Source organism: Glycine soja, chromosome 11 (assembly GCF_004193775.1).
Source record: "Glycine soja cultivar W05 chromosome 11, ASM419377v2, whole genome shotgun sequence".
In the NCBI taxonomy this organism is placed as follows: domain Eukaryota; kingdom Viridiplantae; phylum Streptophyta; class Magnoliopsida; order Fabales; family Fabaceae; genus Glycine; species Glycine soja.
This window is the reverse complement of record NC_041012.1, coordinates 14,491,593-14,507,991: the sequence shown is the minus strand read 5'-3', so window position 1 is coordinate 14,507,991 and position 16,399 is coordinate 14,491,593. Positions and strand designations below refer to the sequence as shown.

Below are 16,399 nucleotides of genomic sequence, written 5' to 3'. Positions count from 1 at the left end.
ATGTATCTTCACTTTTCCATAGATTGAATTTTTAGTTAAGGCCTGTGAGAAACGGGTTAATTTTTACTTCTAGTTTGAATAATTGTGTATAACAGGACCTTTTATTTGTTAACACTAGAGAGACACCCGTGCTAATGCACGGATTCTTACTCCTATTTGTGTATTGATAAATGCAAATTATGACTATATGTATACACTTTGATAATTTTGTTTATTGACATGATAATAATGTTGAAGTATTGGTAGAAAAAAGAAAACATTAATTTAAGTATGTATTTCAAACTAACCTGATCGTATTGTAGAATGGTTTGGATACTGTTGGTGAGATTATGATTAGTATCATATTGTTGTAGTGAATGAGAAGTTGTACAATGAACAAAAATAAATGAATTGATTGTCTATGTAGATAAGATCAGTGAATATTTAAAAATCCCAAGTAGGAGTTTGTTATTATATACAAAAAATACTAACTTGAAAAGGGGTAAATTGATATGAATATGCATTAGTGGGTGTGATGTAATATTAAATTTTCATCATTTGTGTTGTTGATGTTCTGCTGCAATAGTAAAGAAATAAAAGTATTATATCAAATTTATTTGAGAATTGATGATAATGAAATTGCAATAGAGTATTGATGTTGACGGCGGTATAAGTAACGGTAAAGTAAAAAATATAGTATATTGTAGTTATATGATTAAAAATAGAAACAAATAATGTTTTGATAGAAAATGAATTTGATTAATGATAATGCATATGTAGAAATAAGAATTTGAGAAGCATACTATGTTTATAAGTTTGTGAATACTTTTTTGTATACTACATTAATGATAGTATTTTTGGGAGTGCCTTGATTATCATGAATAAGAATATAGAGTCTTTTTTTGCTTTGAACTCGTGAGAGTGCAACATATAGCTGGCCATGAGAAAAAATTGGGTTTGGCAAATACAATACAACATGTGTCAACGACTGTCCGTGAGATTTGTTAATGATCATTGCAAATGAAACCATGAATGAAAACTGTCTTCTAATTAGCTTGAATGGCCATGGAGAATCAAAAGAAGACAAATTCATTCTTGGTATGTATGTCCTATGACCTATATTGGGTCTAGTAATAATCTCTGCTTCAACCACATTTGAACCAAGCCTTGTAATAATAAGTCTAGTTCCGTTGCATAACCTATTAGCCTGGTCCAAATTTCGTAGTAGTATGATGAGAGTACCAACCTTGATTTTGAGCTTGTGATTAGGTATTCCTAATGTTTTCAATGAGTTTAGAAATTCAGGTGTTAGTACTCTGAAAGCATGACTGAGTAGTTCATTAGATTTATCAACACTATCAACACTACAATATTCTTTCTCCTCACCAAGAATCAAAGATAGGACATTTATAGAGGCTGAGTTCGTTTCTTGTTTTGAGGCTACCTCACATGGTGTATGGTTGAAGTCATTTATTTTGTCAACAACTTCTTTCGTAGAGGCTAGAACAACTCTTTTTTGCAAGAAATCTCCATTGCTATAGTTATGTAATAAGTCTGGATATGTTGCTTCAACAATTTCCTGGATAGGATCTTGAAAGTTCTTGATAAGAAACTCATCTAGGATGGTGATTTCGCCATAACCATCGTTAGGTTCTCCAAGTTTATTATCACCTATGTCTAGGAGCCAATCAAAAAATAGTTTGAGGTCATCACAGTTGGTATGGACAGCAAAATTCAATTGCAATCGCATGTTTTTTGTCAGCTTAAGAATTTGACAATGGTCCCAAATGTATGATGCATTTAGAGTTGCGTGGACAATGTCAGAGCGATTACCTCTTGGCACAACAAGTAGTATTTGACGGAAATCACCACAAAAAACAATGACCTTACCTCCAAAAGGTTTATCGTTGTGCATGATGTCTTTTAAGCCTTTGTCAAGTGCCTCAATACTGTACCTGTGACACATTGGAGCTTCATCCCAAATTATGAGTTTTGTCATCTGCAACAATTCAGCCAAGTCACTCCCCTGATGAATATTGCATGTAGAATTTTGTGTTGCAGGCATTGGTATAGCAAACTTAGAATGTGTTGTTCTACCCCCAGGCAGTAGGATTGAGGCAATCCTACTTGAAGCCACTATCAAAACAATGCCGCCATTAGAGCGTATAGCAGATGATAAAGTTTTCTAGACCAAGGTCTTGCTTGTGCCACCATATCCATCGAGAAAATAAACTCCGTTTGATTGAGTTGCAACCACATGCATAATCTTATCAAAAATAGAAGCATGCTCATATGGATTTAGTAATGTATGCATAATGTATTAGTAGTATGGATTGTTAGGAATGAATATTGTTTTAAGAAAAACTAAAATATGATGTAAATGCCTGTTAGTGAGTGATAGCATCTGTTAAATTCAACAGCCAAAATGTCCTTGTCATAAGCCAGCTCATTGTAGATGAGCTTATTTCTGTGCGGGTTGGCAGCATATCCTATTGGGTATGACATTGAAGGGAAATCTCGTAGGCTTTTTCTGTTGGCTTGTAGGAGGTTTCAATTTCAGTCAAACAAAGATGCATTGTTTCTTTGTCTGTGAGATGAATGCCATGAATAGTATAACAAAGACATTGTTAGCAAGTGGGTTGTTTGCTATGATTGATATGTATTTATTTAGGATTGATGAAATTACCTTGTCTTCTATGATTAAATACAATATCATCTGCCATCCATTATCAAGTTTATTCCCACACATATTTTGGTCTATCCATGGTATTCATAAATAGAAGCTTCACAAATAACTTCCTAAGAAAGTGTGGAGTTCCTCAAGTGTTTGCTTCTCGTAAAACACAAACAAATTCTTGATCACTTCCTAGAAAACCTTTTGCAAAGCATGTTTCTCTGAATGTTTGGTAGACAACATTTTCTACTGTTCTAATATCTTTGTAAGATTGTGACCCTTTAGCGGAGGAAAGCATCATCCTCATGTAAAACAACTCTCCACTGGAAGGAGATACCCATATGAGCCTGCCAATTGTATTTCCTTGTTTTCTTGGTTTCTAGCATCTTTTGCGTGCATCATAAACGAATTTGGACACATATTCAACATAAGTAAGATCCCGTCCATGATGACATATTTTATTAGAATCCATTCAAGTTGTAAACATTGATTCTTTGATTGTACTCTTAGATAGTACTATGCCAATTGGTTGACTATCTTTCCAGTAAACAAACTGTTGATTTTTTAGGAGGATCAAACGTTGTAGTACAGTAGGGACAACTATCATAATTCCATGGTGTATCAATCATCACTTCATCCACCATAGCAACGATCAAACAATAACAGTCCTAAATGAGTAAAATCATATGAACATGGTGATTAAATTGTAATGATCATTAATCATATCCAAATAACAGTAACATTACCTGTCTCAGTCTGCTTATTTCACCTAACCTCAACATCTGAGCATTATGCAAAAACTTTTCCCCTGAGTTTTGTTGTGAAAGTTGGGTATACTGGGACTAAGATACACATCCTTCATCTGTTACTCCGCCAACATAAAATGACACACGTAAACTGCATTATGAAACAACGTGAAATTTGAGTTGCATAAACAGTATTTATAAAAAAATGAAGTAAATTAAATTCTTGCATCGTACTTATCACAAAATTGTTGGATTTTTGCAATGTCAGTGTTGACATACAACTTGGACCCATGCTTAATATTTTGGACACTGAGCAGATACTTCTCTGCAAAAAAATAAGAGTTACATGTATAAATACATTGATAAATTCAAATGAAGCAAATATGTAACAAATAGAAATTGACATAACACCGGCCTTTCGGATCTTTGATCTTAGCAAAAGTTAACATAATGATAAATGACTTCTGAACAAAATGGTTTTTCTCGATAGCATCATCAAGCTGAAGAGCATATTCCTCCTACACAGTCATGATGATCTCAGCATCACTACAACAGAACAAAACATAAAATGATAGCACTTGTAATGGTTTAAATATTAATAGCCCTTACAACTTAATGGAAGGAAAAATACTTGTTATCTCTCAACTTCACAGTAACTTTGCACACAGGATTAACTGTCTTACATTCAATAACTTCAGCAACAACATCGACAACATCTATTTAAAAAATATAATGAAACACAATTTTCAGTTATGTTGAATATACATACTATTTTGTTTACAAAAAGGATAAACGACATACCAACTAACGTATCACGCGACGCAATGCTGGAAATAATATTAGCAAATTCATTTATGACATGGATGTTATCAGGAATCTCAGATCTGTTAACCTCCTTCACAGACGTATTTTTGACGAAATAAACCAAAAATTTAATTGTACTCACTTTGTATTCAGAATTATTGTCAACAACCTTGATGTTTTGAATCAAATATGCACCACCACATCACAACTTGGGCTCAAATTCAGGGAACAATTCTTGCCATAGAGTTGCGCCAATCTTTGCACCCTGGAACAATTACAAATGAAAATTGTAAAAAAAACTAAATTAGGTAAACCAATGAAACCGAACAACATGACAATTACCGTATGGTCCATCAACACCATGTTAATGGCTAGTCTACCATTGTGCTTGTTCACATGCCACATATCAGTGATTCGCACAACTATTTTCCAAGTATCTTTCTTTGTTTGCAATTCAGATAACATGTTTTCCTTCCGAGACATAACTTGAAATAAATGACAATATTCTGGTTCATGAAGCATTAAAAAAATTTATGCAACACAACAATACAATATGGACAATGAAACATTGAAGCAGACAATATTGAACACCAAAAACAAACAAAACACCATATCGGTGGAGCAGACAAATAGAATAAACATTGATAACTAAACTATGGAACCAACCACAGTAAAATATATACGACCATTTATGTTTCACAAACTCATGAAATATGGAAACCAATTAGCCAATGATACCAACTGAGCTCAAGATGACATGAGAACAACAATACCAAATGTTGACAACAAAGAAAATACGAAATCACCAAGTAGGGTACAGAAATGAACCTGCACTAACGGTTGGGGGATACGTATGAGGCGACTACTTTGTGGTTGTCCTTCTCAGCTTCTTTGTTGTTCTCGGACAAAAAAAATAGCAATTGCAGTTAGGGTATATAAAAGAAAGGCATGACAACAAAAACTAGTAATAGATAACATGTGTCCAAACATGGCCAATGGAAGTGAAAATGGATTCAAAACTAAACGAAGGCAAGGCACCAAAAACCTAATAAACACCTTCAACTACACAAACCCAGGCAACACAACAAATACATGTAACCTATTGTGAAAAAATAAACTAGAAACGACGACAAAACATAAACAACGCTCCATTACAACAAAAGAAAGACGAAATCAACAACATCATGGTATAAAAAAGAAACCTTTACGTAATGATCAACCTCTAGCCTATTAAGGAACCATTAAAAGAAACAAATGACTAAATGAACAAAATGTTGGTAAACGAAAAGACAAACACCATAAAGTAATAATGAAAGGAACGGAGCACACCAAAAGAAATTCAACCATTTATGTTTAGAAAACTCATACAACCAAAAATAAAGGTACCCAATCAAGGCAACACAACAAATACATGTAGCCTATAAGCTGGAAACGACGAAAAAAAACAGAAACAATGCTCCATCACAACCAAAAAAAGATGAAATCAACAACATCATGGTATAAAAAAAAACTTGTTAGTAGAGGAGGGGATACGTAATTGTCGGCCTCTAGCTCCAGTGTCGTTCACGACCAAGATGAAAATGAAAGTGCATTTGTTTTTGTCGTCATGGGAGCAAAATGGAGTTGGTGCACAACTCAATAGGGATACTCCAAACAGAAGGAAAATGAAGCAAAATGAAGCAAAGAAAACGTAAAAGACATAAAACAATAAATGCACATTGACAGTGACCTTTTAGGGCGGGAATGAGGTCGCTTCTCATCGTGACACGTTAGTCCTATCACGATCAGGTAAGCATCGGGGCCTTATTTATATGATATAGATAGATAAGAATTATATGCTTGAATTTTATAATCTTTTAATTCACCAAAAAATGGAATTTTCTAATATGGTGGTCAAAGTGCTTGAAAACTTCATCCATGATCGTAAAAACTTCATATTTAATGGCCTGAAAAATTATGAAAAAAAATTTGTTTCGAATTTTTTATTACGAGAGATATGATTGGTTTGATGGGTAGAAGGTGGGTTGTTTTATCAGCAAAAACTTTTTCATATTTATAAAGAGTACCAAGAATACCCAGCTCAATTACAAGATGTATACATATCATGACTATTATTAAATTTCCCAGCAATTGGTTACCGGATATTAAATATTATAATTCTATTTTTTTTATCAATAATATTAATTTATTAATTTTATTAGAAATATGAAAATTCGAGCCTGTGATATCTTCTTTCTCCATTTTTTCTTTCTCAACAACTACTAGATCATTTTTTTTTTGAATGGGTTTAGAAAAACCCCAACCCCCAAACCTCAATAAGTCTCAACGATAAGTTCTCTGACGTGATGAAAGGGTCAATGTAGAAAATAATTAAATAATTTTCTATCCGTCTCAAAAAATAAGAAAGCAAAAAAATAGTGAAAATCAAGTTTAAGTTGTGTTTTTTCATTAATATAATTTAATTATTTTATATTAATAGAATGCAAAATATTTCACTATCTAAAAGAAACATAAGAAATTCTTTGCATTATATTAATATAAAAACAAATATTTATATAAAATAGAAACCAAAACTTTAGAGATGAAACTTATTTTCACTTAAACTAATATAATGTAATGCTGATTATTTTTGACATTTAAAATCTATTATAGTTATTTACTAAATTAAATTTAAATGAAAAATCATTAAAAAATACGTACTTAAATAACTATAAAAAATATGAAATAGTATATATTAAAAAAAATAAAGTAAAATTAAAATTAACACACATCAATATATAATAAAAAATATTATAAAATGTCAAATTTATATCTTATCTAAAAAATATAACTCGCGAATCAGTTAAGTAAATTAATATTAAAATAATATTTTATTAACTAAATTAATTTAACATTTTTAAGAAATAAAAATTCAAACGTGTGGTTCTTTACATTTTAATTTTTATATATTCTTGCTAAAAAATATATATTATTTTATTTTATTTTTCTGTGTATTTTGCAAGCCGTGATGCAATGCCTCATGTAGAATATTCTTCTTCCTCCACCGCGATTAGGGTTTTCGGATTTTCACTTTACTCTCACTTCTTCCACCCTCTTCACCTGCAATTGATTTTTTTTTCTTCCAATCGATAATTGAAGAACACGACATTCCAATTCCTCTCTCGATTCGTTTCGCTAGCTCGATAATCAAAAGTGCCTGGTGATTCGGTACGTTATAGAGCTCCATTAAAGTTTTTTTTTTTTTGTCTTTTTTGTTTTTTATTTTCCCCATTAAATTGCACTTTCTGTACATTTGCAAAAGTTTGCTATCTTTGATATACTTAATCTTAGTTTGATTTCTCTAACCCTAGGTTCTATTTCAATCAAAGAATGAATTATGATGGGATTTATTTGGGCCTCAGTTCCCAAATTTTGTATGAAACTGTGAATTATATTGTTATATCTGTTTCAATTTGTTAGTGGAGTATTTCATATGAAACTAAGATATGGGTACATGCATGGTGACATACAATTGTAGTTTGGGTTGTGTGGTTAAGTGATTGGTTTGGGTTTTTGTGGCTTTGATGTCTCAGAGGTTGTGTTTACATAGGAGTTGTTTGTGAAAATGAGAAGGCAGGGGCACTATGGGGATCCATCTGCCAACACTTGTGTTGGTGGTGGCCAGATGCATCATATGGCTGGTCAAAGGGGGGAGGCCAAGTCGGGTAATTTTGAAGGACGGCTAGAGGCCTTTACTCCAGAAAGAGAGAATCCGTATGGAAATTCCAAGCCGGAGGGTCAGTGGAGATGGGAGATGGATGAATCGAAGATGTCCAATTCAATGGCATCTCGAATGTTTAATGAAGGCAAGTGTTATTCGTTGCCTTTTTCTGCTTACTTTACTTATCCTTCTATTAACCTAGGTTTACACTGCATCTGGATTTCCTAAAACAATCATTGTTTTTGAAATATGTCACGAGATGGAAATAAATGCTGTGAAGTTGTAATTAGATATTGTTTTTACAAGTTTTCATGATTAAAAGTAGTGAGTAGTTAGCGTATTGTATATTTTCATTTTTGCCAAGGTTAATATATATTCAATATTTTTTTTTCATGAAATTGACAAAAATGTTTTCTTTAATGGTTGGTTTTCACTAAAACAAGGGTAGGACCTATGATGCAGACTTAAAGGAGCATAGCGTGTATGTATGATGGCCACTTTTTATGTTGTTGCTAGAATTAAACCACCTGATAAATGCCATCATGACATATGAACTCACTCTGCACTTGTGTATAGAAGTTTATAAAAAAATTCAGAAAAGTTAAAGTGATGAAGTTTGGAGAGGAAGTACAAGAAGATAAGAAAATAAAGAGATAATATATGGTATAGTTATAGTTATATGAAATTATTGTGGTTTAAATATATTTTTGATCCCTAAAAGTATGGCATATTTTGGTTTTAATTCCTATAAAAGTTTATTTGTTTTTAGTACCTACATTTAACAAAAGCAATGTGGTTTTAGTCTCTTATGAGGGACTTAGAGCACTTGATTTTTGTAACTTTTTAAAGGACTAAAAATGAATAAATTTAAATAAAAAGTGTTTATTTTTAAAAAATGTCAATGTTTTCAAGGACCAAAAATATATTTAAGCCAACAATATGCTGTTTTTAGTTACTCAATTATACGTATAAGTGTATAACTTCAAGCCTATGACCTCATGTTTTGTTAATGTATAAAACAATGGGAATGATAAGGTAAAATAAAGCCTTAATTTTGAAAATGATTGGACAAAAGGTAAAGGTTGAACCTGTTCTCTTTTGAAAAGTATAGACAGGGATAAGAAACTTAATCCATTGGTTTCTGTCTCTTTTTGAAATGTAGGTTTATGTTGATGTGTCATAAGTATAGGGAAGAACATTTAACCATTTACTTCTTGATTTTGCTTGTGTCAAGTGACTGAGGTGAGGCATGTTGTTTTAAGATCATGATGCTAGTAGTGTGTTTTTTCCCACTAAAAGAAAAATGTACCTTTTAATTTTGTATATCTTCATTGATGACACATGATTAAGATAATGTTGCTCATTCTTGCTTTGTAATTAAGTGAGGTAATAACCCAATACTTTTGACCGTCCTTTGTGAACAGATTAACGATGATATCATGTAACTAAATTGGGCAGCATAATCCTTCTAAATGTTGTCATTTCCAGTTTGTTGCTAAATGCATGTTTTATTCACATTCCTGACATTCTTCTGTAAAATTTGCTTCTTTTTCAATGAACACGGTTTAAAGAAGTTCTTCATGTATAGGAGATGAATTTAATTATTGATGTCTGATCTTAAGTTTATTGTAATAGTATTCTAGTTCAGCTAACATGACACATTTTCAGAACCTATCTTATTTTTGAATTGTTAAAACATTAGCTTCCCTCTCTAGAATGCCTGGTTACAGGTTTGCCATTTATATCATGGAAATAGTTTTCAAACTCCTAAACTTAGGTGAGCCATATCTTGTTCTAGTGTAGGTCAAGGGGTTGATGCTTCAAAGCCCTATTTTCAAGGGCAGAGCCGGAACAATAGTGATTCCAGATCTCAGGCTCATGAAGAAGATATGGATGTTAGATATGAAGGAGAACATTTATCACAATCTTTTGAAGGTCTTGAGCAGAATTTTCATGATGACATCATTAAACTCACCAAAGAACAGAATGATGCTGAAGATGCAGAATATGCCAGACACAGAGAGGTTTGTGTTCAACATAAAAAAACTATTAATTTGTTACTGTGTTCTTGAAATACGCTAAATCTTCTACGCATTTTGCAACTTTTTTGTCTTTTTTTCCTTTTTTTTTCTTAATAGATGAACCCATAATCATGCAACACCCTTGATGGACTGGATCCAGTTTTGCAGACCTCACTAGGTTTAAATTACTTATTGGGCATCAGCACACTGAAAACGGGACAAATAATGAGCCACCTGGAAAGACAGCTTCATGGGTATTTAGATTTTATAAACTAATTATCATAATAATAATAATAAAATCAAATAGATTTTTTTTCAAGTGTTCCAGCTTTCCCAGGGTGGTGTGAAACTTATTCCTAATATTCAATTTTAAAAACTTGCCCTACTCCCATTTCTTAGTTATGACTTGCATGTGTGTTTACCTTGTTGAGTTTTGGACAATTTTGTTTTGTTAGAGGGCTTGTTATACATGTTTTATGCTACTGTATAGTCAACAAAGTCCACTCAGTTTAAGTCAGTTTCCCTTTTTATAGCTGAAATGTGATGATCTAAACAAAAAGGTGTCAAAAAGAAGAATTGCATTTATGCTCAATCCTGTAGTCTTCCTCTGTAAGAGTAAGAATAAGAATTGGGTTTCACTTTGGTTTAAGACCTTATGGGATTTGTTCAACAGTTTGTTTGTTTTTGAAGATGTTAAACATACTTTTGAAGCTGTAAAACTTTTTATAGATGTTACAGTAAGAAACATATTAAAGAGATATAGTTTCTCTTCTAGAATAATCTGTTTGCATGGATTGAACTGCATCCCAGCAATGCAAGCTTATCAATGGGTTGCTAAATGCCTTTTCAGAATAACTTCTGGATAGAAAAAAATTGTTTGTAATGGCTAGTTTGTTATATACTTTGCCTTTTTCCATTTGTTGTATACTATTGGGAAAAATCCAAGTCCCACATCGGCTAAAGATAAAGTCAAGTAGTAGTATATTAGTGAGGGGCAACTCTCACCCCTTGAGCTAACTTTTGGGGTTGAGTTAGACCTAAACTCACATTCTAAGAATCTAAGATGGTATCAGAGCATATTCAAGATTAATCCAAAGGACCACTCACCATTGTTATCCACGCACCAAGCCCAAGAAGTATTGGACGTGAGGGGATGTATTGGGAAAAATCCAAGTCCCACATCGGCTAAAGATCTATGTGAGGGACAACTCTCACCCCTTGAACTAGTTTTTGGGGTTGAGTTAGGCTTAAATTCACATTCTAAGAATCTAACATATACTTTGGCTTTTTCCATCACATTTGATAAACTTGAAGTCATTATAAAGTTGCAAATACTGCAGTTATATACTGCTTTTTTGCATCTTCGTTGATAAACTTGATGTGATGATGCAAGACTACAAATACTGCAGTTATGTGTACTTTTTTGCATCTTCAAACTATGAACTTACCCAGTGTTGTCTGATCTTTGTTGTGTGGTTCTGACCCATTTTTAGAATACTTCATAAATATTATATGGATGTAAAAAAAATCACTTTTGCAAGAGTGGTTTGTTATTCTGGAGTTAGGTTCTTCTGTCAGCTAACCGTGAGCACTGGGTCTAGTTTTGTCACCTGCATCTTTGTATTTTAAAAAATCTACACCGCTATGTTTTGAAGCTGGATATTTGCAGCACACTGGGTGTGACGAAGATAATCTTATTCATGTTAAAATCTGTAGATTTTATATATATATATATATTCTCTAAAACTATATGTCTCAATTGAGCTTTAACCAAGTTGTACGTATATCTTTTCAGAAAATAAATGCAATCAATGCTCAGTATGAAGAAAAACTAGCAGCACTCCGAGCTCAGCATAGCAGCCGCAGAGCTGAATTTCTTCAAAGGGAATCACATGCTAGGCAACAGCAGTACCAGCAAATCATAAGGGATCCTTACCCCGGTGGTGGCATGGCACCCCGAGACCCTCATGCACCCCGAGATCCTCATGGTTACAACAATGTGAATGATTCAGGTGCAGGTGGAGAAGTGCAACTAGGCTATTCTGCCGATCACTTTGATCCTTACCGAGAGAGAGCTCGATTTCTTGGGGGTGGTAGAGATCAAGGATTTGAACCTAGAGGCCCATATCCTGGTGGCCGTGTCTATGACACTGGTTCACGCTACTACAATTGAGTTTTGACCCAAAGGTTTATCTCCATTTTGGGTTTCTACTGCAGGTGAAAATGCTTAAATTGACATAATTTATGCTTTGTCATCTTACCATCTTTTTACTACCCTGTTTATGGAAATTAACGTTTCTTAGCGGCTGTTATTTATATAGATCAACATTGGAGTTGCACACCGTTATATTGGTGTTGTGCATTAAAACGTAGGATATTTGTTGTTTGTGTTTATGAAAACCAATAACATTCAACACCATGTAATACAATCTTCTATTTAATTCAACTGCATAAGGAGAGGATGATATTGCTCGGATAACATGCTGCGAGCATCTATACCTACCACGGAAGAAGCATAGCTTAGCACCAATCCTTATGCTTCAGTCCGATCAGAGTTAAAAACATTAAATTAAACAACCAAAATTAAAAACAAATGCAGTGTTTTTGCATGTTTACCTCTAAACTCGAAACTACGAATTGCCTCTAAAATCCCAATGTCTTGCTATAGGATGGAGAAAGTTTTGATAAATTTGACTGGCGACGGAGATAATGAAGAAACTGTAGCGGGTTTTCCTGATGTTGATGAAAGAAATTCTAGGATGTATTTATCATACTAGTTTGCAAAATTTCGCTGATTGTATAATCCATAGTCTTCTGAAAAATTTTGATTTTTAACTTTGACGAATATTGACGATGTAAGATTAATGTAGTCAATCTCACCTAGCAAGATAAGATTATTATTGTTGTCAGTCTTACAAAGTATACTATCAAAAGTAGCAGCATTCTTTTGTTATTCACATCGTTAACATTAGAAGATGCATGCATGAGAAGGATTAAATATTAAAGCTCTTGGACAAAATTTAACCATAGCTTTGTTTTTTATTTTTTCAAAACAAAATAAGTTAGTTGAAACACTTGTTGAAGGGGTGAAAAGAACAAATCACATTTTGCTGTAATTACAGAAGCACGGGATTTTAGAAGTAACTAACAACGTAACCGTCTGACATTTGTTAGTTTTCAGCATCATGGACCCGTGGACCACATTTCCATATCCGTGTTAAGATGTGCCACCAGAACTCTTGGTCTCTTCTTTGATGGTTGTAGTACCAAAGTACTTTAGACAGCCTTAAGCGAGTCCAGGACAACTGATTTTTTTACATTCTGTGGCTCTAAGTTGTTAACATTCAATGGGTTGAGATATGGTTATTTTGACATCAACCGGGTAACATTCACTATAACTGCTTCTATTGATGTATCTGTCTTTGCGCAGTTCACTTATATATGACTTATCTTATCCATAGACATAATTAAAATATAAGATTAAATATTTTTTTTTTCCTTCACTTGAACCAATGTCATCAAATTCGGACTGGTTATCAAGTCGATCTGAGTATTGAGTCACTTGGTTGGGATACTGGCTTAAAATTTGAATTTTATCAACATATTTAGAAGTATAATTATGAATTTGTTCAAATGCAACGAATTTATAATATATATCATTGTTGTACAATGAAAGACAATTTAATACACACAAAATTTTCCCTCAAAAAATAATACACACAAATTAATCAAGAGAAAATAAAAAATGACAATAATTTTATCATCTCAAATTTAAAGATGCAATTATGCTTGATAAAAAAAATAAGCAAATATATAAATAATAAAATGTAAGGAATAAATTAAATTTTCTAATATGACCATGATGTTCAACTGTTAGACAAAAAAACTAAAAAATGCATGACTCACCAAGTTAATTGGGTAATCGATTTGAGGTTAGATCACACTGAAACGGATCGGGTCACACCATGTTCACACCATGTTGCATGTGTAACCAGTGTAACCAATCCAACATGTGGTGTTCAGACGGACGGGTTCCCAAGACAATGGGTCAATCTGGTCAATTTGAGCTGGGTCAAATAACTATGACTATAATATTGAATTTTTGCGTTTATTCATTAATAATTTTATATTTTATCTTTTTTTTTTTAAATTTAATTTAAAATAATTATAGTAATTAATTATATAAATTTGTAATATGTGCAAAAGCCTAATTCTTAAAATATTTTAATCTGATTTTTTCCAATACAATAAAAAATTAACCTACACATATTAAACTACACTAGCAAACGGTGAAGGATTTTAAAAAATGTTAATGAAAATTTAATATAACATAAAAAAATTTGTGAATAGAGGTTGAGACGGCATATGTCAACGTGACTATGGATGGGAGGGGAGTTCCTTCAAAGCCACCAGACAAATAAGGAAAAAAATGATACATCACATACTTCTTTCATAGATAATCTATTGGGTCGTGCCACTGATTAACCATTTCGATAATTGCCGTCCATATTCTGGAATAGATAGTTTGGACTATAACAATTTTCAGAATAGCTATTCCATAAGTGTTTTGTTTCTATTCACGATAAGTTGTTCCAGAACGATGTTTCAAAATATAAAGGCTTTTGGAATAGTTGTTCTGTAACAATGTAACAAGGTTTTCAATGCTTACTTTGGAATGTCCCTATTAGTGTTCCAGATTCGCTGTTATGCAAACGTTGCAAAAGGTTTCCGGATACCCTATTATGGAAAGATGTTTCAAAAACAAATGATCTGGAATGTTCATTTCGAAATGTTTTTCTATGTGTTACGGATAATGTTTTGTCCGCCCAAGCTAGAGAAAGAACAGAGGGAGAGAAAGGAATGAGCGAGATTGAAACTACGGAAGGAAAAAAGGTGCAACAGTTCATTCTAGAGGTGAAGGTGTATGTATGAATTCAATCAATCAACCTAATTTAATTCTAACAGTCGATCATCAATCCTAATCACATGCTTTTTGTCCATGTAGAAAAAAATTACTGCATAAAGAAGGATGAAATCCCATTGTGTTCCCATACTCAAAATCATGATGAAAACTAAATGTGGAAGCGTATCTGGATTAGCCATAATAACATGATGAAAGGTTGATCAGGATCAAGATTGATTTTATGATCTTCTAAATGTAGAGAACTTTAAGTTCTCTGAATTTTCTCTTCTGACGAGATAAAGAGAAAAAGAATTCAAGTTGTACATGTTGTTACTTTTTTCTACAGATGAGGACCATAACCTCTTGTATTGGTAATTGATATCGATTATTCCAAATTTAATGATTATAATTTGGTCCCTCATCAAACTATAATATCACTAGTGGTATCTACACAATTAGCCTTTCACAACATATATGCCCTTAGCCATTATTTTATATTGATTAGACCACTTTAATATTTTGACTAATATAATAATAGCCTTAACTCGTTCAATCATGTAGTATATATATGTATGACCCAAAATTGCTAATAATCTCCCAATGGTCACAAATATATATATCCTTACAATCCTTATAAATGTGTTAGACTTTATGAGCTCAAAATTTGCCTTTACATGCTTTGAGCATATTCCAAAAATCTTGTCCGTTGATTATATCTGCACATAGAATCAAAGCAGTTTTCATTGTATCAATCACAACTAAACCCATCAATGATCACTAATGCTGACAAAATCAAATGACATAGACTCATCATGAAATGTGTAGCATGAAAATTACATGAAGATGGTCTGTATTGGTTGAGCTCCTATTGTTGTTAGAATACAATACAATTGATTTTTTTTGTCACAATATAACTTAATGGTCTTTCAATTCCTTCCACAATTTACAGCCCTATGACAAAATTTCTCAGCCATATTCCATGATTTGATGCCTCATAGCATGCCACAAATTCTGCCGTCATAGTGGATGTAGTAAGGATTTGCTTGGCACTGCGCCAAGAAACCGCACCACCAACTAACATGAAAATGTAACCTGAAGTGGATCTCAAACTATCTAGGCCTCCTGTAAAATCCGAGTCAGAATATCCAATGATCTCCAACTGATCTGACCTTTTGTATGTGAACGTGTAATACTTTGTTCTCTTCAAATACCTCATAACTCTTTTGGCTGCTTTCCAATGATCCATTCCTGAATTGCTTAAATACCTGCCTAATACCCCAACTATATATGCTATATTTGGACGCGTACATACTTGGGCATACATCAAACTCCCTATAGCTGATGCATAGGAAATCTTTTGCATTTCTTGAATTTCCAAATTTCCTTTTGGGCACTATTTGAGACTGAACTTGTCTTCCTTAGCAACTGGAGTATCCCCGGATTTACATTCCTGCATGCCAAACCTTTTAAGTACCTTTTCGATATAGCTCCTTTGTGATAATCCTAGAATACCCCGAGATCGATCTTGGTGTATCTAAATTCCTAATACAAATGAGGCATCACCAAGATCTT

At 33.0% G+C, this 16,399-nt stretch overlaps 2 protein-coding genes across 5 annotated transcripts; one reads left to right on the top strand and one right to left on the bottom strand.

Moving 5' to 3' along the window:
• Positions 1-787: 787 nt before the first annotated feature.
• Positions 788-5,804, bottom strand: LOC114372949. Its single transcript, XM_028330517.1, has 6 exons — positions 5,032-5,804; positions 4,546-4,709; positions 4,346-4,468; positions 3,634-4,115; positions 3,400-3,550; positions 788-3,321 (listed from the first exon to the last, which is right to left on the bottom strand). The coding sequence occupies exon 6, from the start codon at positions 2,042-2,044 to the stop codon at positions 788-790; it is 1,257 nt and encodes a 418-aa protein (XP_028186318.1). The 5' UTR covers positions 2,045-3,321; positions 3,400-3,550; positions 3,634-4,115; positions 4,346-4,468; positions 4,546-4,709; positions 5,032-5,804.
• Positions 5,805-7,194: 1,390 nt separating this feature from the next.
• On the top strand, positions 7,195-12,877 carry LOC114377496. Of its 4 annotated transcripts, XM_028336031.1 has the most exons (5): positions 7,195-7,410; positions 7,776-8,048; positions 9,707-9,927; positions 11,720-12,141; positions 12,593-12,877. In XM_028336031.1, the coding sequence occupies exons 2-4, from the start codon at positions 7,808-7,810 to the stop codon at positions 12,095-12,097; spliced, it is 840 nt and encodes a 279-aa protein (XP_028191832.1). In that variant the 5' UTR covers positions 7,195-7,410; positions 7,776-7,807; the 3' UTR covers positions 12,098-12,141; positions 12,593-12,877. The 4 variants fall into 4 exon arrangements, with proteins under 4 accessions (XP_028191832.1, XP_028191834.1, XP_028191833.1 ...); XM_028336033.1 differs by lacking the exon at positions 12,593-12,877 and having other exon boundaries at positions 7,816-8,048; positions 11,720-12,403; XM_028336032.1 differs by lacking the exon at positions 12,593-12,877 and having other exon boundaries at positions 7,793-8,048; positions 11,720-12,403.
• Positions 12,878-16,399: the final 3,522 nt, after the last annotated feature.

Excerpts from the sequence above, each read along its gene's own strand:
- LOC114377496 (XM_028336031.1), top strand. The coding sequence starts at position 7,808 with ATGAGAAGGCAGGGGCACTATGGGGATCCATCTGCCAACACTTGTGTT. Across the intron at positions 8,049-9,706 it reads ATCTCGAATGTTTAATGAAG|GTCAAGGGGTTGATGCTTCA; the intron begins GCAAGTGTTATT and ends GTTCTAGTGTAG. Across the intron at positions 9,928-11,719 it reads AATATGCCAGACACAGAGAG|AAAATAAATGCAATCAATGC; the intron begins GTTTGTGTTCAA and ends ATATCTTTTCAG.
- LOC114372949 (XM_028330517.1), bottom strand. The coding sequence starts at position 2,044 with ATGCCTGCAACACAAAATTCTACATGCAATATTCATCAGGGGAGTGAC.